At 50.1% G+C, this 25,168-nt stretch overlaps 1 protein-coding gene across 5 annotated transcripts in view; it reads left to right on the top strand.

Moving 5' to 3' along the window:
- The window catches only part of L3MBTL1 (L3MBTL histone methyl-lysine binding protein 1), a 39,417-nt gene extending 14,707 nt beyond the window's left edge, over window positions 1-24,710 (top strand). The window contains exons 8-22 of one of the 5 annotated variants that reach the window (XM_045528904.1): window positions 3,395-3,483; window positions 4,017-4,121; window positions 5,016-5,151; window positions 5,525-5,616; window positions 6,874-7,025; window positions 7,435-7,511; window positions 8,050-8,135; window positions 8,324-8,434; window positions 8,870-8,984; window positions 9,876-9,975; window positions 10,158-10,355; window positions 10,457-10,506; window positions 14,262-14,419; window positions 14,872-14,934; window positions 21,949-24,710. In XM_045528904.1, coding sequence (XP_045384860.1) covers window positions 3,395-3,483; window positions 4,017-4,121; window positions 5,016-5,151; window positions 5,525-5,616; window positions 6,874-7,025; window positions 7,435-7,511; window positions 8,050-8,135; window positions 8,324-8,434; window positions 8,870-8,984; window positions 9,876-9,975; window positions 10,158-10,355; window positions 10,457-10,506; window positions 14,262-14,419; window positions 14,872-14,934; window positions 21,949-22,047 — 1,631 coding nt within the window. In that variant the 3' untranslated portion in view covers window positions 22,048-24,710. Of the gene's footprint in view, window positions 1-3,394; window positions 3,484-4,016; window positions 4,122-5,015; window positions 5,152-5,524; window positions 5,617-6,873; window positions 7,026-7,434; window positions 7,512-8,049; window positions 8,136-8,323; window positions 8,435-8,869; window positions 8,985-9,875; window positions 9,976-10,157; window positions 10,356-10,456; window positions 10,507-14,170; window positions 14,216-14,261; window positions 14,420-14,871; window positions 15,300-21,912 lie in introns of those variants that run through there. The other 4 variants (XM_045528903.1, XM_045528902.1, XM_045528901.1 and 1 more) reach the window with 4 other exon arrangements.
- Window positions 24,711-25,168: the final 458 nt, after the last annotated feature.

Here is a 25,168-nt window from a genome sequence, read left to right as displayed (position 1 = left end):
AGAAGCCACTGTGGAACTTAAAGCAAAGATAAACACGTTTTTAATTTAGAAATATTCTGGCAATAGAATAAATATCTGAGGCAGAGAGATCAGTTAAGAGACTTTTAAACTAGGTTCAAAGCAAGGACAGTAAATGTGGAGAAGTAGGGGTAGATTCAAGAGCTATCTAGGAGTTAGAATCAGCAGGACTGAAAGATCCTAAGGAATGAAAAAAGAGGCATAAAGGATCACTTCCAAGTTTTTGGCTTGTGCAACTGCATGAATGGATGGTTGTACCATTGACTAGGATAAAGAATATGAAGGGGCCATAGGCTTTGGCAGAGAAGTTACAAGTTTGGTTTTGGACAGGCTGAGCTTTCCAAAGAAAGTGCTAGCCAAGAGCATCTGGTGTAAGGAAGCAGGAATAATCAGAGGAGCATTTCTGGACGTTGAAAGAGGATCAGTGCCACAGCTAGTCTATATGGTGCCTTTGTACAAATTATAAAAAGGTGCCTCTTCTGAGCAGACCAATCATTATAGAAAAAGGCAACCTTTCTTCACAGTAGACTCAGCCACATGGCTTGGCAAGAAGCCCAGGCTGGATTTCAGCCCCAGTTCACCCCCTTGGCTGGGCATCTATACAATGCACAAATTGCACAACCATGCACAGGAGCTTTGGGTCTTATTTGGGCTTGGGGACATGCCTAGGGGACAATCCATTGTTCACCACTAGAAAAAGGATGCAGGAAACTGGAGTTGGCTGGGGGCTTGGTCAGGAAAGGAATCTAGTAATTACTGGAGGGTTTAGTGGTCAGACCTATTTCCGGCAGATTACTTTTAATCTCTTTTCCCATCTGTGAAAGAGGTTACTGTGAGCCCTCCCTATCACCTCAAGGCATTGTGAGGACTAAAGGAGGACATGTGTATGAAATCTCTGAGGCATCTCTATACCCCTAGTTTCTGGCACTAAGTGGTAAAAGGAATGGTGAAGGTAAAATGAAGTGGTGTATGATGGTAAACTGTGAAGACTATACTTTTTATGTGTTATGACTAGTGAGAATATCAAGATGATACAGGCCCAGGGAGGGAAGTTGGGGGTGGTAGGGTAAAAGATGGTACTAGAGAGGGTATGCTGGTCAGAGGTGCCTGCTGTGGCCTGGGGGTCTCAAGCTTGGCCACGTTGGAGTATGGCTAAGGGAAAGTGAACTCAGAACTGAAGCACCAAGGAGTAGCAGAGGTGCCTGAGCTGAGAACTCTAGCAAGTAGTCAGCTCCTTAGCTTATGTGATGGGTTGGGAAGAGTGAAGGAAAGAAGAATGTCATCCAGGGAAGAAGAAATGGGTATTGGGAAGGGCTTGGTCATAGTGGAGATTTGAAAACAGTAAAGGGGTATCATGCAGGGTAATGTGGAATCCCAGTGGGAAGAAACAGCAAGGCGATGCTAACCTGGCATCCTGAAGTCTACTTTCTCTTCTCTTTTCCCTGCTCAGTAAGGATGGACGAAGACTGAATGGGAGAACTAGAGGGTTTTTTGAGGGAACATAGTAGGTGATGTGTTCTAAGGGACAATCCAAGTTTCACTCAGGGCAGAGGATAGTCGGAAGAGATGTGCACTAGATTGGCGTGTCTCTGAGAGGGTTTGATGGCTCAGTTGATCAGCTGATGGACAAAATACTTGCTTTGGCCCAACTGGATCAGGTAGTTGGGATCTCAAGGTTTGGTACAGTGGCAAGAAATTTAGGTAGCTGTAAGACAGATGTTTCTAGCCACTTAGATTTCAACAAAGGAAAAGAGCATCTTTCTGAGAGACAAACCACTCTAAGCCTGAGTGATCCAGGGCAGTAGCCAAGGGGTAACCAGGGTGAGGCGGAGCTAGAATCCAAGTCAGGCAGACTTAATGAAGACTCAGGAAGGACCAGTAACACGAGTGTATTTCATAAGGATCTTTTATACACAGCATCTCTTAATCATCATAATGGCCCTCTGTGGTAGATGAAATTATGTACATTTTACAGGTGACAAAGTAGAGACATAGAAGTTTCCAGAAGAAGCTGGAGCTGTTTACCCGAGTGATACCCATTGATTCTTTTGAATTATTGCCTCTTTAGTTATCTGTGGCCTTTAGTTGAAGGCATCTCAGGCTGACCTGGTCACCATACCTTACATGTAACTGTCTATTCTAGCCTTTAAAGGGTATTTTCCTTCTGTGTTGGAAGCTAGGACTTCATCTCAGGCTCACTGAAGGTTCTGTGGGGGGAATCCATCTCCCCTCCCCAGGAGCCTGAGACTCCGAGGTATGGGCAGGACCTTGGCTGTAGGCCCTGACCATAATGTGTGCACCTGAGTGTGTGTGTGTGCGCGCACAGCGTGTGTATGTCTGGAAGGGCTGCACAATCAGTCCGTCCACTGTGGGGGCCCACCGAGCACACATATGTACATTTGTTTATGTCTCTGTATGTGCCCATAAGTGTTCAGAGGAAGAAGAATTGAAAAAAATCTTTCTTATTTCTCTGTGTCTTTTCTCCTCCATTTCTTCCTCTTTGTTTTCCCTCTCATTTCTCTTTTTCCTCCTTTCTTTTTGAGCTTAGGTGGCAATGTGATTAAGTCCTCAGTACAGACTTGTCACTCAGCTTTGTCCTATGTTACATCTCAAAGAGCAGGGTTTCTCTGTGGCTGAGACTTTGTAATCTCAGTTAGTTGCTGTGTGATCCAAAGTACTGCTGATTGCCCGGGCACAGTGGCTCATGCCTGTAATCCTAGCACTCTGGAAGGCCGAGGCGGGAGGATCGTTTGAGCTCAGGAGTTCGAGACCAGCCTGAGCAAGAGCGAGAACCTGTCTCTACTAAAAAAATAGAAAGAAATTAGCTGGACAACTAAAAATATATGTAGGAAAAATTAGCCGGGCATAGTGGCGCATGCCTGTAATTTCAGCTACTCGGGAGGCTGAGGCAGGAGGATTGCTTGAGCCCAGGAGTTTGAGGTTGCTGTGTGCTAGGCTGACGCCACGGCACTCTAGCTCGGGCAACAGAGGGAGACTCTGTCTCAAAAAAAAAAAAAAAAAAACCCACAAAGTACTGCTGACAGTGGCCCAGGGTTCGGGGAGGGACGGGCAGGATTTAGGACAGCCTCACCTGAGACTGAGCCTCACCTCAGGTCTGAGCCCCCATATCTGGCACCATCATGGCTGTGTGGGACCAGAGGGTACATGTTACAAAAGACAAAGGTTTGTTTTGGAGGTTAAGATAGAAGGCCGAGGTGGGAGGATCACTTGAGGCCAGGAGTTCAAGACCTCCTGTGATTGTGCCACTGTACTCTTTCTGGGGTGACACAGTGAGACCCTGTCTATAAAAAGAAAAGAATTTGGTCAGGGAAATTAAGGAAAGTCATACATCAGCTTGTTTGTCTCCTCTCCACAGCGACAGGTGAGAAGAAGGAAGGCTGGTCATGGGAGTCCTACTTAGAGGAGCAGAAGGCCATCACTGCCCCAGTCAGCCTCTTCCAGGACGTGAGTTGGACGATTTCCACATAGGAAGAGCTTATCTTCCTAGTCTGGGGACTTACCACCAGACTTAGACCTTCTGATGTGTTCTGTGTCTGACATTCCTCAATGGACTGGCCAAATGAAAGAGGGAGAGACTGGTTAGGGCCCAGAGTGGACAAGGGCCTGCCATAAGAGGCTGCCATGGTGGGAAGAAATAGGGAGATGGAACCTAGGCTTACCCATCACTGGGCCTGCAGACCTGCAGACTGTTGAATCCTGGTGCCTTCAACTCAACTCAACTCAATTCAGCACTGAACTTTCCATGACTTGAGCAAGAGAGAGCCCTTGAGTCCAGCCCTGACTCAGCCCACATTTTTCAAGGGACCTGGGAGCTATTCTGTCCCTCCCAGGCTCCCTGCAGTAAAGATCCCCAAATAAGTTGCCCCCGTGGTAATACCAGGCGGGTGGGGCCTAAAGGCAGCTCCTTCACCCCAAGCCCACTAGGCAAGGCTAAGGCTGGATGGAAGCTGGGTCCTCTCCACTCTGTGCGTTGACAGTCCCAGGCAGTCACTCATAACAAGAATGGCTTCAAACTGGGGATGAAGTTGGAAGGCATTGACCCTCAGCACCCGTCCATGTACTTCATCCTCACCGTGGCTGAGGTGAGCTGGGGCATGGTACCACCTTGTTAACGATGGCTCTCGGGGTAGAGTGATGGAGCCTGCTGGGGACAGGGAGGGAGGCACTGCCCTGCCCTCAGAGCATACATGGTCTAGTAGGAGGTTAAATTGGAACACACAGAAAGCTTAACAAAAAGCACAAAAACCAGATGAAGTATTAGGGGATGGTGCTGATACTGAATGAGCATATGCCGTCCATGCTGGGAGCCCTTGAGGAAATGCAAGGGCCAGGGATGTTGACATGAGTCAAACAAGGTCTTTGTCCTCTAGGAGCTCACAGATAAACGTCAGTGACATGCCACGGGGGTGGTGACAGACATGAGCAGGGTGGCACAGGGAAGGAGTGGTCAGTTCTACCTGAGGGGACAGGGAAAGCTTAGAGGAAGGGCCGCCTTTGCTGAGTCCTGAGAGAGGAGTTATGAGGAGGGAGTTCCAGGCAGAAGAAGCAAAGTGAGCAGAGACTCTGGGGCACAGAACAGACCGCCACGTTCGAGGAATTGCTGTTAGCTCAGCAAGACCAAAGCACAGTGTGTGAGTGGGGGACAGTAGGAGGAGGACAGGTCATCAGGGTCCTGAGCTGTGGTGAGTGCCCTTAAAGTTCTGTCCAGGGCTCAAAGGGCAGGAGGATGTCATAGAGTCCACCTGTCTTGCACCCGGCACTCAGGGCTCATGAGTACATGAACTGTCCTCACTGCAGAATGGAGAGTGTGGGGCCGAGTTCAGGATGGGGAAACCTGGGGGCAAAGAAAGGTGGGGTTGGGGAACCTCCTGGCATTAGAGCCCCTGAGACCAGGAGGCTGGGCCAGGAGAGGTGGGAAACAGGGTGTGGGGCAAATGCTGATATTGGAGTCCCTGTGATTCCCCTCATGGGGCCAGGTGTGTGGCTACCGCCTACGTCTGCACTTTGATGGGTATTCCGAGTGCCATGACTTCTGGGTCAATGCCAACTCCCCTGACATTCACCCTGCTGGCTGGTTTGAGAAGACTGGGCACAAGCTACAGCCTCCCAAAGGTAAGGCCTAGCTGGGTTGGTCATGGTGAAGCAGTGAGTCCTCAGACTCATCCCTTCTTCCGCTTGGGTCCCCACTTCTAGCTCTTGGGTTTTCTCACCCTGTACCCTGTTCCAAAGCCAGCCTCTCTTTATTGCATCTTGATACGACTCTGCCCCCAGGGCCAAGTTGGCTAGAAGCCCCAGGGCTTCTGCTTTGCCCTTGCCTTTGAGTGTCCACCCAGGTCAGGTCCTGCTTTGGCAGGAGGTCTCTGGGCAAGTTCTTGAGGGTTGTAGGGTCCTCAGGCCTGCCTGATTCTACTGCTTCGGTGTGGGGTGCCCTCGCCATGGCCCAGCCTCTGCACGGTGCTCTGTTTTTCCCCCCCGAGGGGCCTAGGTTACAAGGAGGAGGAGTTCAGCTGGAGCCAGTACCTGCGCAACACAAGAGCTCAGGCTGCCCCCAAGCACCTGTTTGTGAGCCAGAGCCACGTGAGTGCCCCCAAGTGAGAGTGGACATCACCCTCTGGGCCAGAGCTACTACAGCCGGCCCAGAGTACCTGATGTATCAGAAGAGAACTTGTCCCCTTGTTCTCTCAGCTTTGTTCTGGTCTCTCATATCAGATGGGAGACGCACAGCTGGGCAGGGCCCAGGGTGGAAGCTGGTTGTAGGTGTTCCCCCATCTCCCTCCCTCCTTCCCTACTGTGGAAATCCTCTCCTGCACACACCCCCTGGAGCCCCTGGCCCAGTGCCTCAGCCTGGCACTGAGATGTTGTTGCTCAAATATTCTTGCTTTGGTTCACTCTGGATTTCTTTGGTATAAAGTCAAAGCCTTTGTTCTGGAAGCTTCTTTCTTCTCCCTTTTGACACACATTGAGGCTCTTCCATTCATTCCCAACACCTTACTCCTTGTCCTTTCCTCTGTTCAGGGCAGCTGTCAGCTTATCCAGCAGTTGAAGTATCTCACATAACCCCAAGCAAAAGGTCAGAGATATAGGGAACCCCCACTAACAATATTACCATATTGAAGGTCCAGGGTCCCCATGGGCTGGAGACTCCCCCATGCTGTCCAGGCAGAAAGTTATTCCCCCAACTCATTCCAGCCCCAGAGTCCATACCTGAAAGTTCTTAGGGAACAGGTGGAGTCCCACCTGCTGTTGTGACAGGGAATGCAGATTTTTAAGTCAAACTGTTTAAATCCTGGCCCCGCCATTGACTACTAGCATTGTGTTCCAGGTCAAGTTATTTAATTTCTAAAATGAGAATAACAATATCTATGTAGTAGGGTTGTTGTAAAGGTCAAGGGAACTTCTGCCTGCTACATGGCAGGTGTCCAGTTTATGCTGGTTTCCTCCCCACTCTGTGCCATAGGTGTCAGCCCTCCCCCAACCACCCCGGTATTGCCACAGCTACCTTAGACCAAGCTAGGCCAGGCTTGTCCAGGTAGGGAAGACTTGTACTTGGCCTGCCAGATTCTCAGGGTGAATGCATTACCTCCTGCCAGGCATTCAGCTTCTGCCACAAGTCAGGCTGCCTCTGGAGGCCAGAAGTTCCTGAGTGGCTCAGAGCTCAGGTTACGATTCTGCATTGGAGGGACTCCCTTTCCTAGCTATTTCTCCCTCCTCCCCCCCCACTTCCCAGCCTGAGGCCGTCCTCCTAGGGAACCTACTCCTTTGTTTGCCAGTGGGCTCTGGGCTAGTGCCAGCCAGCCTAGCCCTGGCCATGGCAGCCCCTCTTCTTGCCCGTAGAGCCCCCCACCCCTGGGCTTCCAGGTGGGCATGAAGCTGGAGGCTGTTGACCGCATGAACCCGTCCCTCGTCTGTGTGGCCAGTGTGACCGACGTGGTGGACAGCCGCTTCTTGGTGCACTTTGACAACTGGGATGATACTTACGACTACTGGTAGTGGGAGGGCCCAATGGCCTGGGGGTGGGGGACAGGGGCAGCTGCTTTCACACCTCAGGCACCATGTGGCCCACTTGGTCCAGTCCCAACATGCAGATCTTGTTTGGGGTGGGGGATAATGGATTTGAGCTGTATCAGGAGAAACATTGCTCAGTAATAAATGTTTCATCTAAAAATACCATGGTTAAGATGAGCAAACCCCTGTGATTCATGATTTTCCCTTAGATATTATGGTAGTGTTAGAGTTTTTAGTTAATGTTGCAATGTTCTAACTTTGTCATCAGCCATCTGTCTCCCTCTCACTAAGAAATGGGAAGAGGGTGGGCCCTGGGCCATGCTGTCAGAGGGCAGCAGGCTCAGGGCTTTAAAGTTGCTCTTGGGACAATGACGTATTCTTGGGTTTCAGGTGTGATCCCAGCAGCCCCTATATCCACCCGGTGGGCTGGTGCCAGAAGGAAGGAAAGCCCCTTACCCCTCCACAAGGTGACCCTGCAGGCTGAGCAAGGCTCTCTCCCAGGCCTGGTCCCCTTCCCCGACACCTTACTAGTGCCTCATTAGCTGGCTCTTAGGGTCAGGGTGAGAGGACAGATATGCCCTGGAGCCTCAGCTTTGATTTTAATAGAGTCTTGTCAAACCCTGACTCTGTTGAAGTGCAGGGGAAGAAAGTTAGATAACCATCTCAGCAAGGGAGCAAGGAGCCTAAAGCGAAGGAAATGTGTCCTTCCTCCCCGGAGTATTACACTGGTCCGAGTGCAATCAAGGTTCAGGTGGGGCTGGAGTGGGAGCAGCAGGCCAAGGGTGACAGGAGCCAGAGTCCCCAGACCACCTGTTGTGGTGGCGCCTTACATGTTTCTACCCATCTGCCTCAGGAGCCCAGTGCAAGGAGTTGGCTGAGGGGGTGTTGGGGGAGATTCTACTCCCAGGGCCTCCGCCCCTTCTGTGTTCCTGGACCTGTGTAAGGGGCAGGGAGCTCCCCCAGTACACCTGGATGGCTCAGCGTTGCTCTCATCCTCTCCTCCAGACTACCCAGACCCTGACAGCTTCTGTTGGGAGAAATATCTGGAAGAAACTGGGGCCTCTGCTGTGCCCACCTGGGCCTTCAAGGTGGTGAGTCAGCACTCTGTCCCCTAGAGCTGAGCTCAGGAAGATGTGGGGTACTTGGCCAGCTCGGGTGGGGCCCGGGCCTCCCTCTTTGGGCAGGCCACAATTCCCCAGGCACAGCACTTGGGCTCCCTTCTCAGGGCCTCAGCTCTGCTGGGCTGGGCCTTGACCTGAAGGGACCTGTCCCCCTGCAGCGACCCCCTCACAGCTTCCTGGTCAACATGAAGCTGGAGGCTGTGGACCGCAGGAACCCAGCCCTGATCCGTGTGGCCAGCGTGGAAGATGTGGAAGACCATCGGATAAAGGTGGCTTGGGGACCCTAGGGCTAGGGGAGTGGACAGACCAGTTGGGCAGGAATCCTGTAGACTGGTTAGAGGTCAAGAGCATGGCACGACAGAGGCGAGGCTGAAGAGTTTGGATCTCATTCTCACCTCATCTGTGACTTATTTTTGCTGACTTAGACCTATCTCTGAACCTTAACCTTCTCATCTATGAAATGGGTCTAATAATCCTTGTCCCACCCAAGGATTGATGGGGGATGCCAGTGACTTAATGAGTGAAGCCCTTGGAAAATGTGGCCAAGACCAATTACTGTAGGGTTGGCTCCCTGGTTCTTTCAATCCAGAATCTTGCTTCTGACAGGCCCTGGGGATGGGGAGAGCCTCCTGGAGCCTAGAGGACCTCCTGGCTGAGCTGGGCTCTATGAGGAACACCTGACCTCCAAGGACCTTTCTCCCCAGCTCCATTTTGATGGCTGGAGTCATGGCTATGATTTCTGGATCGACGCTGACCACCCAGACATCCACCCTGCGGGCTGGTGCTCCAAGACAGGACATCCCCTGCAGCCTCCTCTCCGTGTGTACCCCTAGGGCACTCTGACCTTTTCCCTTCCCCCCAAGCTCTGACAACCCTCCCTTCCTATAGTTTGCCCAGGAGGCTCTGACGCTCCTGCCCAGGTATGACACAGGGCTCTGGTGCCCACCATGAGCTCCGGGATCCCCCATCTGTCCCACCCTAGGACTGTCTGCTTCACTAAGCAGTGCTTCTGGCTACCCTAGTTGTTGGGTTTGGGGTATTGAGGTGTGAAGGGGCAAGCTCACATGGTTGCAAGTGCTTAGGGGGTATTTATATACTTGGTTTCTCTCAGCATCTAGCAGAGCTACACCGAGCATGCGTTGGTTTGCTAAGGAAATACTGGCTTCCTTAAGTAAAATTCTGGTCCTTTACACAGGCAGGGGTCAGAGTTCAGGTCACTGGACTGCTCAGACCCATTCTCAACCTCAGGATTCCCCTTATTTCCCTGCTGCCACCACATCTGTCTCACGTGGGGTGTTGACCCTTCTTGAATGTTCTCCTCCAAGCATGAGCAGAGCCTTAAACAAATTACCAAATCCTTGGAGATGAAAACAGGGAAAAGAACTGATGATAAAATGAATCTGCCTGATGTGGCTTCTAAGGGACAAATATGCCCACACCATCTCTGCATTGATTTTTTTCCTGAGGATTCTCCTGTCAGAGACTGAAGGCATGGCCTATAGGTTTCATCAAAGCACATGAGAGCCAAGCCCTCCTTCCCCAAAGAGGGGCAGGTATCTAGGAGCAGAAAGTGGTATCACAGCCTAGCTTAGGGCCCCCATCCCTGGGGAACTAGTTCCTTGTGCTGATCTCCCCCATGGAAACCATTCCTTCCCTGCCCTTCCTTGTCCCCAGGACTTCATGCTGACCCTTTTCTTTCTGTGCTTCCAGGCCCCAGAGAGTCCAGCTCTGCCTCTCCTGGGAACTGTCCCTCTCTCAGCTATCGGAACCTGCCCAACACTAGGACCTCCAAATACAGCTTTCACCACCGGTGAGCGAAGGGCTCCTGCTGAGAGGAGTTTTCCTTCGTTGTTGTTCAAGGAAGGTCTGCTTTGTACCTGTTGTGCACAGCTGGTTGGGGTTCACCAAGACTCCTCCAGATGGAGCCAGGATTGGGGAGGCCTCGGTGGGGACGAGTGGATTCAGCCCAACTTAAGCCTTCTTTTTCCCCAGGAAGTGCCCCACTCCTGGTTGTGACGGCTCTGGCCATGTCACAGGCAAGTTCACAGCTCACCACTGCCTGTCGGGCTGCCCACTGGCCGAGAGGAACCAGAGCCGGCTGAAAGCAGAGCTGTCTGACACAGAGGCCTCAGCCCGCAAGAGGAATCTCTCAGGCCCGTCCCCTAGGAAGAAGCCTCGCCATCACGGCCGGTAGGGAGGCCAGGGAGTCAAGGCCTGGGCTTCTTGGGTGTGGGGCCTCGTGTCGTCTTGGGCCAGATTCCTTGTGATGGACCTGGTCCCTCTCTCTCCAGAATTGGACGCCCTCCCAAGTTTCAGAAGATTCCGCAGGAAGATTTCCAGAGTAAGTTCAGGTCATCTCTTCCCATGTCCTACACAAAGTATTCACAGTGAGTGCTCTAATTGGTGGGATGAGACTCCAGGGTTGCCTAGAGTGGGAGAAGCTAGAAGGAAGGCTGCCTCTCTGTTTGAGGTCCTTTGAAAGCACAGAGCAGTAGCAAGAGCATGGGAAGGGGCCTTAAGGGCCCGTGGGTTCCAGTCTCATTTCCCCCTGGTGAGAGTCAGTGGCAAAGGCCAGAGCCTCTTTGGGCCTCTGGTTCTCCACTGTCAGGCAGGATGATGCCCCTGGCTGTGCTCTTCCCTGATTCTAGGATTCTTGGGAAGGAGGCCAGTGCTGTCACTTTCTACCTGTGTGACCTTGAGGAAGTCACATAACATCTCTAAGCCTCAGTTTCCTCACTTGAAACCGTGGGTAAAACCTGCCTTTCAGGTGTCAATACCTGAATTAATAGTGGTTACTACTACCATTTACTGAGCACCTACTGTGAGCCAGGCACTGTGCCAGGTGCTTTACATGGACTGTCTCTAATGCTCACGAGCATCCTATAATAAGGGTATTGTTCTCTCCTTCTGAGAGAGGAGGAATGTGAGGCTCAGAGGGTGAAGTCATTTGTCCAGGGTCATTAGCCTTATGAGGGGCAGAGCTGGGATTCATACTCTGATCTGATCTGACTTCTTCTACTGCTGCTGGTATAATAGACATAAAGCAACTAACTCAAATGTCAGTTCACTCCTCAACCCCCTTATGTTAATAGTTTGCTAGGGCTGCCATAACAAAATGCCACAGACTGGATGGCTTAAGCAACAGAAATTTGTTTTTCACAGTTGTGGAGACTAGAAGTCTAAGATCAAGTTGTCAGCAGGTTTGGTTTCTTCTGAGGCCTCTTTTGGCTTGCAGGTGCCTGCCTTCTTGCTGTGTTCTGACATGGTTTTTGCTCTGTGTGCAAGCATCCCTGGTATCTCATTGTACGTCCAAGTGTCTCTTTTTATAAGGACACCAGTCAGATTGGATTAAAGCCCATCCTAATGACGTCATTTTAACTTAATTACCTCTTTAAAGACCCTTTCTTCAAATACTGAGGTACTGGGGCTTAGGGCTTCAGCATATTAATTTAGGAGGGGACACAGTTCAGGCCATAATATGTTCCAAGGGTAGGGACAGAGTGAGTGAGCTCTCTGATGAGTGGCAAATTTATTTCATGTCTTTAGCCACCAGTATAAGGCCTGATACACAGCAAGGAAGCTGGCAGTCTTGCCGCAGTTGAACTGAGTGCTTGTCGTTTTAAGGCTAGAAGAGACCTTGAGAAATCACCTGGGTCAGTGCCCTTGGGCAGGACCCAGACTGTTCCATTTCTTCTTCAGAAACAGTTTCTGTAACATGGGCATTGTGTAAGCTAGTGATTAAAAGCACAGCCCTGGGGGCCGGGCGTGGTGGCTCACGCCTGTAATCCTAGCACTTGGGAGGCCGAGGCAGGCAGATCCTTTCAGCTCAGGAGTTCGAGACCAGCCTGAGCAAGAGCGAGACCCCCGTCTCTACTAAAAATAGAAAGAAATTATATGGACAACTAAAAATATGTAGAAAAAATTAGCCAGGCATGGTGGCTCATGCCTGTAGTCCCAGCTACTCGGGAGGCTGAGGCAGAAGGATTGCTTGAGCCCAGGAGTCTGAGGTTGCTGTGAGCTAGGAGGATGCCATGGCACTCACTCTAGCCTGGGCAACAGAGCGAGACTCTGTCTCAAAAAAAAAAAAAAAAAAAAGCACAGCCCTGAAGTCAGACTGCTTTTGTACAGGATGTGAGACCTTAGGCAGGTGATACCACTTTCTGAGCCTCAGCTTCCTCATCTGTAAACTGCCGATGATCATAGTACCCACCTTATGTGATCATAGTACCCACCTTGTGATGTGGTGAGAGGCTGCAGTGTGGTGATCCATGGAAAGTGCTTAGCACAGCTCCCTGCTGGTGTTAGCAGTCTGAATCTCTTGCCTGACTCCTTTTGCTGTTCGGTACTCTCTGCTCTTGGTGGAAACAGAAGTAATTTCTGCAGCCTTAGGCCTGAGAGATGAGGGTCTCAGCTGGCCCCCAGGCCCTCAGAGTGAGTACTTCTGAGGATCAAACTGCAGCGGGCATTTCTACCTGCCCCTGGTACACCTTGTCAGCTTCCACGGCAGGACTCAGTTCTGACCATCAGAGGGCACTTGCCTACTGTGTTCATCCCAAAATTATGCCGTAGAATTCTTGGGAAGTTACGACTTGCCAGAGGCTGAGCCTTTGGCCGGAGAGGGAGAGGAAAGACTGACCCAGAGCTTCAAGGACAGAGCAGGGGACAGAACCCAGGTCTCTGACTCTGTTCAGGGCTCCTCTGCCCAAGCAAGGGACCTCTTGCACAGAAGGGACACTGGTCACTCTGGGTTTTGTTCTGGAGGCAGCTTGTCACGCACCCGGGGGTAGCCCTTCGCAGTTTAGGCTCTGGGGTTTGCGGGTGAGCAGCTCCATGGGGAGGGCTGCCTGGAGAGGACAGGGTTTGGCTGGGCTTAGTCTTCAGGCCCCAGGAGTATCAGCTGCTGAAAGGAAACAGAGCAGCCATTTCTGACCTACAGCTAGATGGTCTGCAGTGAGGGCAGCAGGGAGGCAGAGCCACAGGAGAGGAGTGGTCAGTGGGGCTGGAGATGGAATCCCAGAGGCTCTGCGGGTGAGTGTGAGGGGCAGAAGAGCCATACTGAAAGGGTGTGACACCAAGGGGAAAGGGCAGGACAGTCTGGCCAGCAGCGAGGGTGTTTGAGAAGAGGGTGCTGGAGGTGCTGCATTTATAAACATCTGGAATCAGCACTAAGAGGATAAGAAAGAACAAGCTCTCCTGGACTGTGGGCAGAGGCTGGGCAAGCCCCATGGGAGAGTGGCACTGTTGCCAAAGGCCAGGCAAGGCTGGTAGAGGTGGGCGGGGCTGGGAGTGTCAGAGTAATCAGACATGGGTGAAGTCCAAGCGGGCAAGTGCCAGGCCTGGCTAAGGAGGAGGAGGAGGAGGAGGCCGAGGCCCAGCTGAGCTGAGTCAGCAGCCTTGTAGAGACACTTGAGGCCAGAGGTCAGGAGCCAGGGATCCCAGAAGCAGATCAGGAAGCAAAGCAACAGGCATCGTGGAGTTGAGGGTGGGTGGGTCTAGGGGACCCTCTAGTGCCAGAGTGGTGGTAGTGCAGACCAGAGTGGTAGAGGAGGGAGGAGGAACTGGAGCTTGGGGCAGTGGCAGTGGCTGGAGGGATGGCCTTCAGACTGGTCAGGGTGACTGTGATTCTGAAACAGAATCACCATGGCTCTGAGAGAGTTGGTCGGGGCCCCAAAGGATTTTGAAAAAGAAGGGCAAATAATGGACTTCTGACGTTGGGGCTGAGCTTGTTTGGCTGTTGGGGACAATTTTGATGCATGATATCTAAAGAATGATGTCTTTGGAGATGCTGCAGCAGCTCCAAGGGAGCATCCTTGTAGAGCCCAGAGTGGTACAGCCTCAGAGAGAAGGGGTTGAGGGTCATTCCAAGCAGCTGACTTGAGCTTCTATAAAGTAAGGGACCCACTTGACCAGAGCGAGCAAGTACCGAGTGGGGAGTCAGGAGTGTGGCTCACCCTCTTGGCTCTGCTGACTATCAGAGGGGCCCATGGTCCTGTCTGCCCTTCCAGCCAGTCTCCTGAGCGGCCTGGGTGTGAGCAGGCTTCAGACGCCAGGTTAGTTCTCAGCATCAGCCCGCCAGCCTCTGCCTCTGCTTTCCAGCACTCACCCCTGGTGTCATGCCACAGTCCCTCTTCATGTCTGCCTTGTCTGCCCACCCTGACCGCTCACTCTCAGTGTGCTGGGAGCAGCACTGCAAGCTCCTGCCAGGAGTGGCAGGTATCTCAGCCTCGACAGTCACCAAATGGACCATCGATGAGGTGAGGAGCAAGTGGACCTTCCTTGTCCTTCTCCCCTCCTTCTCCCTCTCACCATGCCCTGATGGGAGGGCCCAGGAAAGGCTCTGGTCAGGTAGGGCCCAGTCTCACTCCTGACACTACCTCCTGCATGTCCTTCCTGTCCTGTCCCTTTTGGCTGCCCAGCAGGGCTGACTGAGACACTGCCCAATAGGCCCACCGTGGTGGGTGGGGATGGGGCCATGCTGCTAGTCCGGTCAGATGTCCAGCAGGAGGGGCAGGCTTCAGTTCTGGGCCTCAGGAGCAAGGGGCCCCACCTTGCACAATTGCCTGCAGAGAGACCCAAGGATCCTCATAGGCTGACGAGAAAAGGCTGTACTGGCACAGCCCAGAAGGCACCCAGGCCGTGTAGGCCAGCCCCTCCCCACACTCCCAAACCCTGTCCCCTGGTCAATGTGTCTTCTTTGGTTTCCAAGGTCTTCGGCTTTGTTCAGACCCTGACAGGTTGTGAGGACCAAGCACGCGTCTTCAAAGATGAGGTGAGGTGCAAGTGCAGAGTGGGAGATCAAGCTGGGGTCACTGTGTCCTTGAGACGGCAGGAAGCAGGTGCCCTCCTCAGCACTGCCCCAGCTAGGGAGGGACCCCTGTTGCCCCACCAGGCAAGACTAGACAGAGTGACCCATATCTCTGGGAAAAATCTGGTATGGACTGTGGCCCAGCTTGGGGACCCTGTGTGTTCAGATCATCTTCAGGAAGGAAAAGACATTCTGGAGATAGGATTCCATTTACTCCTCTGCCCAGTCCTTTGTTTGCCAAACATAGCTTCATCGGCGATGCTCCAAGAAATTAAAGTATATTTTTTCTCTAATCCAGTATGACTGGTAATTAAAGCATATTTTGAATGGCGCAGGTATTGCTATCACAGCAAGGATCCTAATACACACTTAAAATCAAGACCTAGGAGCTTAGTAAAGATAAGAAGTATGGCTGGGTGCAGTGGCTCACGCCTGTAATCCTAGCACTCTGGGAGGCCGAGGCAGGAGGATTGCTTGAGCTCAGGAGTTTAAGACCAGCCTGAGCAAGAGCAAGACCCTATCTCTACAAAAAATAGAAAAATTAGCTGGGCGTGGTGGTGCACAACTGTAGACCTAGCTACTTGGGAGGCTGAGGCAGGAGGATTGCCTAAACCCAGGAGTCTGAGGTTGCAGTGAGCTATGATACCACTGCACTATAGACAGGGTGACAGGGTGAGACTCTGTCTCAAAAAAAAAAAAAAAAAGAAAGTAGTGAGTTGTAGATAAACAAGGAACACCAACTTTGGAGACAGTCTGGGTTTGCATCCCAGTTTTGCCAATTTTAGCTGTTTATTGTCTCTAAGCCTGTATTTTCTTCTCTGTAAAATGGAGATAAAGTGGGTATAATGAAGTCTACCTTGCAGAGCCATTGTGAGCATTGGAAATGATGAATGAATCTCATCCCAGAATTTCTAGTGTAACTATAGTCATATCACTTAGTGATGAAGATATGTTCTAAGAAATGCATCGTTAGCCAATTTTGTTGTGCAAATATCATAGAGTACACTTATATAAACCTAGATGGTATTTATATTATATAGATATAGATATGGAAAACCAAATGTCCCAACATTACTGAATATCAAGTTTTCCCCTACTTGATCTACAGTGCCCATATCAAGTGCCACATATCAAGTTTCTATATATGCTCCCTACTGTCATAAATCCGGTGTATCATTGACTGAAATGTCGTCATGTGGCACATGACTTGTATATCACTAGTATATATATTATATAGCAATATTATGGAGTAATATATAAATCATTTCACTATACCAGAATGCCTGCTACAGTGGGGGCACAATAAGTGGTAGTTCTGACTTTTAATGCGTAGTTGCCCTTAAATAAAGAACTTTATCATGACTCTCATTTGTAGAGTTTGAAACTGGAAGGGACCTGAGTTTGTTTAGGGCTTCCTTCCAAAGAATACAAACATCCCTCCTGTGCATCCCCCTTACCCAGGAAGCTGGTCTCAGCTGCCCATAGCTTCCCACTCCAGGTCAGATGCCTGTAAGAAAGTAGCCGGCTCCTCTTTCCCTGGAAGAGGGTTTTATCTAGGCCCAGCACAGCCAGATTCTTCATGTAGTCCTTGTGTGGTGGAGGTCCTAAACTCCTCCTCATTCTAGGTCCTTCCTTGCCATCTCGGTTGGTGATCTTCTTGTCTTCACGTGTGTGCCCAAAGCTGAACTGCCTGTTTCTGATGCCCTCTGGGCAACATAGAACACATTTTGAGCTGCCACTGCACTAGATTTTTTTTAATTGAGATAAAATGTATGTAGAGTGAAATGCACATATCTTAAAAGTACAATTACACAAGTTTTATTGAAGGTGAACCCAACACTTCGATCAAGATATAAAACATTTCCATCATACCAGAAAGTTTTCTCAGGCCCTTTTAGTCAGTCCCCACCCCAAAATACAACCGCTGTTCTGGTTTCTAGCACTGTATATTAACTTTGCCTGTTATTTTTTTTTTTTTTTTTCTCCAATAAAGACCTCAGGAGAAATTTTTATGTATTTTTTAAAATTTTTTTCTCCACTAATAAGTCTGCCTGTTCTTGAATTCATATAAATGGAATCATATAGCATACACTCCTTTGGGTCTGTCTCTTTTTGCCCATTGTAATGTTCTTAAGGTTTTTCCATTTAGTTACATGTACCCATAGTTTGTTTATTGCTGAGTAGTGCTCCATTTTATGAATATGAATATTCTCCTGTTAACAAATATTTGGGTTGTTTTCTCTTCCCCTAGATTTAAACCCTATATTTTTGTTAGCAAAACTTAAATCTGCACTAGCTTTATTACAGCCACATCACACTAGTTTGGGTATCACGAAGTCCCCGAGTGCTTTTCATGTCAACTATAGTCAAACCCAGTTTTCCAGTGTGTCCTTGTACTACTGGGCTTTTAAAAAATTAACCTAATATAAAACTTTACATCTACCCTATTAAATGTTATCTTGTTGGTTTCATAGCTTTATTGTTTTAAATCTTGATTCCGTCATCTATGACAGTAAGCCTTTCCAACCTCCTACAACTTGCACATTTAATAGCTAAGGCTTCTGTATCTTTGTCCAAGTCTTTGCCATACATTTAATGAGACAAAAGAACAATATGGTACCCCATTTGAGATCTTCCTGTAGGTTTACAGGTCATAAATCAACACTTTCTAAGCATAGTTGTTCAGCCAACTGTAGAACTACACAAGAGTTAATTCTCCAACCTGTGCTTGCCTTTGCCTTCTCCCCTTCCTGGGACAAGGGATGTCTCTTCTAGGAACATCTGCTATTTCTCTTGGTTCAGCATGGTCTGTGATACAAAAAAACAACGGCCAAGGAGGGAGGTGTACTGGTGGACCACTAGCATCAAATGAGTCTCAGAGTGGAGCGGGACCTTTGTGGGGCCTGAGGATTACCATCCCCGGGGCTGTTCCACGTCATCAGTGCCCACCCCCAGGGAGGACTGTTCTCCAGGGAGCGGGCTCTCTCTGGCTTAACTGAGTTTGGACATTCAGGGACACCAGTCAAGATGATCTCCATCCAGAATACAGACCAGTCATCAGAGGGTTGCTTCATGAGTGAGAAATTAGAGCAAAGCAGATAGATGGTCTTACAGGTGGTCTGTACCCAGGGTCCTAAGGGTAGTCTGTCCATTCCTCTCTTAGTTATCTTTATTGTGGCCTTTGTGTATTTATCTAATGTAAGCAAACCTCTGTGCCTGCCCCAGTATAAGCTGGTATGATACCAAAGTAGATGAGAAGAGGTCCTTGTTCTTAGGGTTCCCTGCATAGTAGGGGGCACAGAATTATAAATTGCTGCTTCTGGTGGAGTGTGGTGAGGGCTCTGAGAGAAGTGTGTGGGGGTGTCCTAGGAGCTCAGAGGAGGAGGGGAACTGAGGGGCCAATGGGCTCTGCTGGCTGTGTGGCCAGATGAACACTGGCTGCTTTTTGCTCCCGGAATGTACCTTTACCTTGGGCTCCTGGTGGACCACACCTTTCTGTTGTGATAACAGAGAAGTCTCATCAATCAAATTTTGGAGGTACTGATTAGATTTTTAGCTTGGCTGATGTTAAACATTCTGCATATGGATCTCTCCAGGTTACCTCCATTTGTAGAAATTCCGTGGATAGGACTCCACAGCATTGCAGGTCATTGCTTAGGATGGAGCATTTGGCTCATTTTGTCCATTTTCCTGTTGACTTCATCTTCAAGGTCAGAACATAACCTTTTTCCTGATCATATGGCTCAGAGTTCCCCATACATATCAGCACTCATGCAACATCTTATATTTTCTGATGTGATCCCATTGTCCCTTTACGTGGCCTCAAACTGCCAAGTGGGGGTGGGGAACCTGCAGCCTTGGGGCCACATGTAGCCTTCTGGATCCTTGAGTGCAGCCTTTTGACTGAATCCAAATTTTACAGGACACATGTTAATGAAGGGATTTGTTCTGTGAAGTTTGGATTTGGTCGAGGGGCTCTACTTGGGGATCTGGAGGACCACATCCTGCAGATTCCCCACCCCTCTGGATGATGATAAATGAACTCATGGAAGAATCCATACTTAACTCTGCCTGGAGTTCCTTTCCTTCATATTCTGAACTTCAGGATGTCAAAGTCACTTACAGGTGACAGCCTTGACATCTTCCTGGAACAGGCTTTATGATTCAGTGGGACCATCAAGAAGGAAGCCCAGAGCCTGACCAGCACAGGTGTCTGGATCTGGGTGTTTTCTGTGCAGACACATCTGCCTGGGATCAGCAGAGAGGTCGCCGTGGGTTGAGGGGGGTTGCTTCCTAGGATGGCCACTTGGCTGGCAGGTGCTCCCCACAGCTCTCAGGATCCTGGCCCTTCTCCCCATCGAGGAAGCACTGGAGAGACATGGAGTGGCAGACTCTGTGAGAACAGGGAGAAATCTTAGACCAGGGAGGCTCCTTTTCACTTGAGTTGGTCATTTTAGGGTGTTTGAAAGGAAGCATAATGCAGATAATCTCATCAGGGGCATTTGGCTATTAGGCATTTTCTTTCTTTCATTCTTTGGGAAGGTGTTTAGCCATTAGAAGTGCCAGTTTTCAGAGCTTCCTTGGTTAGTGGATAGGAAAGGACCAGGTAACTTTTCTCAGAGCTGCTGGGGGACAGACGTAAGAAGTTTGCTGCCCCCCACCTCGTTTAATCTCTAAGGTTGCCAGCCTCTGTGAGATACAGGCCTGCCGTCACCACAGCCCAGAGATCCTTTTATTTGTTCTTTCAGGATTTACTGAGCACTCACACATGTCAGATAAGCAGCCCTCTTGTGCTCCTGGAATACAGATGAAGAAACTCGTACAATTCAGTGGAGTTTGTTGAACTCTGAGAGCTCTAGGCAAGGAGGAAGGAGTGGGCAATTCCAAATGGCGGGAGAAGCACTGGGGTCCAGCATGCTGACAGTGGGAAGGCCTGCCAGGAAGGGGGCCAGGGGGCATAGAGGTCCAAGGAAGAAAACACCCAGTGATTGGGGAAGGGTCTGTCGTCCAGTCTGTGATACTGGCTGTAAGGAAGGCTCACATGGAACTGTGGGCAGGGCCAGTCTTGGAGAGAATATCACCCTCTTTTTTTTTTTTTTTTTGAGACAGAGTCTCGCTCTGTTGCCCAGGCTAGAGTGCCGTGGCATCAGCCTAGCTCACAGCAACCTCAAACTCCTGAGCTCAAGCAATCCTTCTGCCTCAGCCTCCCAAGTAGCTGGGACTACAGGCATGCACCACCATGCCTGGCTAATTTTTTTATATATGTTTTTAGTTGTCCAGCTAATTTCTTTCTATTTTTATTAGTAGAGACAGGGTCTCATTCTTGCTCAGGCTGGTCTCGAACTCCTGAGCTCAAACAATCCATCTGCCTCGGCCTCCCAGAGTGCTAGGATTACAGGCATGAGCCACCGCGCCAGGCCCATGAGAATATCACCCTCTGAGGTGGATGAATCGTGTCCCTAGGAGTCCCTACCCACATTCATGGTAGTTAAGAGCACAGGACAGCACTTACAAGCTAGGTGTGTTTTGAGCAAATTCCTTAGCTTCTCTGCTTCAGTCTTCTCATCTGTAAAATGGGGGTGATATTAATATTGCTTCGTAGGGTTGCTGTGAGAATTAAATTTAGACTTAATATATGACAAGTGCTTAAGAGTAGTGCCTGGCACATAAGAAATAACATAGAAGTGTTCCATTTGCTGTGATTCTTGAGGATTGAGCATAGGAGGATGGCACCTCCTCAAAAATGGGGTCCCCTGGCTCGGCCCCATCCTCCTCCCCAGCTCTTGTCATCCCACTCCCTCCTCCTCAGCTGGCTTCTTCCCTCCCTGACTCTACCCACGTACTGATCTGCTAGAATTGACAGTTGCCAAGTTGCCATGCTTGCTTCACCCATTTTTGGATGACATGATTTTAAATCAATTATAGACAACATGGCGTTTCACCCCTGAGTGCTTGAGCTTGCATCTAAAAACTAAGGACTGTCTCACATAACCACAATATTGTTATCCCTAACAAATTGACAGTAACTCCTTTATATTATCCAATACCCAGTCTATATTCATATTTCCCCAGTGGTCTCAAAATGTTTTTTGCAGTTTTTGAGCCAAAAACCAAATAAGGCCCACATAATTCATTTTGGTTTTTAGGTCTCTTAAATATCTTCTATTCTAGAATAGGCCCTTCTCTCTCTCTTTTTTTCTTCCTTTTTTAATGACACTTTTTAAAGTCTTGAAGAATGTGCTTTTCTGGGCTTGTCTCATTGCTTTCTTTGGTGTCGCTTAAATTGTTCCTCTATCCCCTGTATTTCCTATAAATTGAAAGTTAGATCCAAAGGCTTGGTTAGATTCAGATTAAATTTCTCTCTGTGTCTTTGTCTCTGTCTCTCTCTCTCTCTCTCTCTCTCTCTCTCTCTCTCTCTCTCTCTCTCCCTCTCCCTTGCCCCGGCTTTCAGCAAGTTGCTCATAGATGATTCTGTGTACCTCATGCTACATCATACAATCCACACAGTGTCTGCTTGTCTTGCTGTTAGCAACACTAAGATTGACCATGGGGTCACATGGGGACAGCAGCAGGTTTCTCGAAGCCACTGTCCATGGTACTCAAAAGACATTTTGCAAATACAAATGCTGAAACTCAGACCAGTCAGCAGAAAGAGAGAGAGAGTACGTGTATGAGAGCATGGGGAAACCAGTGGCTATCTTTCTTTCCTTCTCCGTCCCCATTGCTGTCTTCCTTTTTTCCTTTCTACCTCCCTCCTCCTTTCTCCTCACCCTTCCTCTTCCTCCTCCCTCTTCCTCCTCCCTCTTCTTTCCCTCCCCCCACCTCCTTTACGCCCATTTTCCTCCCCTCCCCACTCCCCATGCATATCCCCACCTTTCCTTCACCCCTTCTCTGCGACCCTCCCACCTTTTCCACTCTCCACCTCCCTCCCCCATCCCTCAGATGATTGACGGCGAGGCCTTCCTTTTGCTGACACAGGCGGACATTGTGAAGATCATGAGCGTCAAGCTGGGCCCAGCCTTGAAGATCTATAACGCCATTCTCATGTTCAAAAATGCTGATGACACCTTAAAGTGACTGGCCCAGGGCTGGGCCCTCCTCCTTGCTGGGCCTCCCTCTCCAGCTGATACTTCCTCCCTGACTTGCATCCCTATACCCCACTGTGCCCCCACCCTCTGTATCTGACCAGGGTTGGTCCTTCCTAGAAGGTGCATGGGAGCAGAGGAGCCCAGGGAGGGTGGGATCCTGGCCCCGGGGTCCTGGGGCTCATTTGCCATCAGGTGCACCAGTGAGAGTGTGACTGGCCGGGGTGTTACTGATAGAGTAGGTTGGAGGCCCTGCCTCTGGTAGCCCCACACCCCCAGCTGACTTGTTTTATCACCAAAGGGTCTTTTTCTTAATGGTTAAGAGGAGTCTGGTAGAGCAGGAGTCCTCTGATCTGAGGTCCTTGCCCCTTTTTGGCATCTCCACGCACTTTTCTCTCCTTGGCTCCTTTCCTCCTAAGAAGTGACCCTGCCATGAACATATTTACACCTGAAGTCACCTCCTCCCTTTCTATCTGCCTGTTTTGCTGCCCTCATTCCTGCTTCCTGGTTTCCTGGGTGATACCCCCAGCCAGAACCCACTAGTTCTTCCCCCTTAGATGTGTGAACCTCAGAAACATGTTTTCATATGATCCATTGGGAGTCTCTGGCTGCCTTTCTCCCTTTTGCCCAGAAATGGGGGATTCTGAGCCAAGAGGCCTTCTTAAACAGGCCCAGTGCTGGACTAGTTGGCATTTGTGTCCCATGTCAAGTCCTAGTTCCAGCAGATGAGCAGGTGGTCAGAGCCTGTTTCACAACTGACAGAGGTTGAGGTTCCACTGATGTTTCCGACACACCCTTCCCGTGTTGTGTCTGGGGAGGAGGAAGCCTGGCCAGGAGACCAGCCCATGGGTATGTCAGACAATCTTGGGTCTTTGACCAGAGGGGCAGCTCCAGTAGGCATGGTGGTGTCCAAAGCTGGGCATAGCATCCTCTCTGCAGCCATGGGCCTCAGCCAAGGTATTGCCCATGGGGTGAGGGCCCCAGGCCTGCCAGGCCTCCTGCCATGAGAATATAGCACTCTGTCTAGCACACTCCCCACATGACATCACCTTCAGTCTGGCTCTTAAATGTTTACCACTTGCTCTTGAGAAGTCTTACAAAGGCCACTGAAAGTTGGGAGTTGGGAAGGTGAACTCTTCTATCTGAATTCTCTAGGTCCCTTAAGCCCTCCTTGCCACTCTCCATCTGTCTTGCACTGCCAGCTGGGTTCCTGCTCGGGCTCTGGGACTTCAACTTCTTGGGGTGGGGGCCCAGCCTCCACTGAGCCACTGCCAAACCTGCTTCCCAGCCTGGGGGGAAGGGCCAGAGCCCCTGGCAGGAGCCAGCCCCACAGGGAGGTGAGGAGCCACCGCCAAGCTCCTGTGCCCCCAGGTGCTGACATGAGCCTGCAGGGTGTGGGGCCAGGGGCTGTCCTTCCCCAGACCCCTTTTCTCAATCGTGTGCGATGTGTGTCTGTGTGGCACTCTCAGAAGTGTTTGACAGGGTGCAGATGTGAAGCTCAGTGCTGGGAAAATATCAAGGGCTATTGTCATTAAAAAGTGTAGCTTTATTTTTTCCTTACAAGTGGGAAACCCAAAGCTCTGCTGATTTCCTGCCATGGCCCAGTAGGGACCCCTCTCTCACACAGGCCAGACAGCTTTTTGAGGACAGCCATTCAGCCCCCTGCTGAGCTCCCACAGGGCTTCAGATGTTCTTTCCCTTTCAACCCTGAGAGGTGGCTTTGAGCACAGCCTTCCTGGGAGCTCCTCAGGGCGAAGGTTGGATGTACAGAGGTGGCATTGGTGCCCCCTTGGCCAAGAGTACAGAGGAGCCAGTCTAAACCTCTCTTTTATCTTGGTTGCCTACGTGGTGGCAAAACTCATCAGCTCCTTGTCTTCAGTCTGCTCCTCCACAAAAGGAGAGAAGCGCACTGACTTTGTGGTGTGAGGAGAAGGCAGCAGGTACTTAAGGCTGGTGCTGTGGGGCCTCACAGCTTCCGGGGAGGGGCTGGACAGCCTTTGCCCTGCAGATCTGCCAAGCTCCTGATGCTTGTCTGTGGGAAAGGCAAGATGGACTGAGGGCAGTGGAGAAGTCGTCCCCAGGCCCCTAGACTTTGATGCCTCGGCACTTTCTGCACTGATGTCAACCTTTCTGTCAAGAAACCAAATCATTAATACGTGGAAAGAAGTCTGCCTTCTGTGTACCCCACTGTCCCTTCATGCCCACTCTGTCCCCAGATGAGATCATTGCATCTTGACCTGGGAGCACAGAGAGGGGGAGGGGGTTGGCAGCAGTTCCTACTGCCCTCTGCCCTTTGCCCTCTGCCCTGCTCTCTAGCAACAGGTGCCACTTACATTTTGGCCCCTGGCAGCCTCGCCCTGCCCCTGCTCAGCTCCGGCTTAGGGCAGGGGAGACCTTTCTGTTTAATTTCTGAAGCAGAGAGAATGATCTCAGAGTTTGAAAATGAAGTCTTTTTTGCACTTTCATTCACATGCACTTTGGTGGGATTACATTTTTGTACTTGCCTCTCTTGTGTGCACGTGTGTGTGTGTATGTGTGTGTGTGTGCTTTAAGAGGATCTCTGGCTTAAGCTGACTCTTGAGGGAGAGTTATAAACAAAATGTTATGTTATTTGTCAGTGTATCAAAACAACTTAAATAAACTTGAACAACGGATGATATGTAGCTGGTGTCTTTATCTATTTTTATGGTAAAACATCCAGAAAACACAAAATGATTATCAGTGTTATTACTGAAGAAACTAAATTGTTCTCTTTGCTGTGAGTTAGGGGTCTTAAAGAATCTTATTTTTGGCTGGGTGCAGTGGCTCACACCTGTAATCCTAGCACTCTGGGAGGCTGAGGCAGGAGGATCGCTTGAGCTGAGGAGTTGGAGACCAGCCTGAGAAAGAGTAAGACTCCATCTCTACTAAAAAAAAAAAATAGAAAAATTAGCTAGGCTCAGTGGCGTGCACCTGTAGTCCTAGCTACTCAGGAGGCTGAGGCAGGAGGGAGGATCGCTTGAGCCCAGGACTTTGAGGTTGCTGTGAGCTAGGCTGATGCCACAGCACTCACTCTAGCCTGGGCAACAGAGTGAAACTCTGTCTCAAAAAAAAAAAGAAAAAAGAAAAGTGGG

This window comes from Lemur catta, chromosome 17 (genome assembly GCF_020740605.2).
Source record: "Lemur catta isolate mLemCat1 chromosome 17, mLemCat1.pri, whole genome shotgun sequence".
Taxonomy (NCBI): Eukaryota; Metazoa; Chordata; class Mammalia; order Primates; family Lemuridae; genus Lemur; species Lemur catta.
The sequence above is the reverse complement of the archived record's forward strand: the minus strand, read 5'-3'. Positions and strand labels throughout refer to the sequence as shown.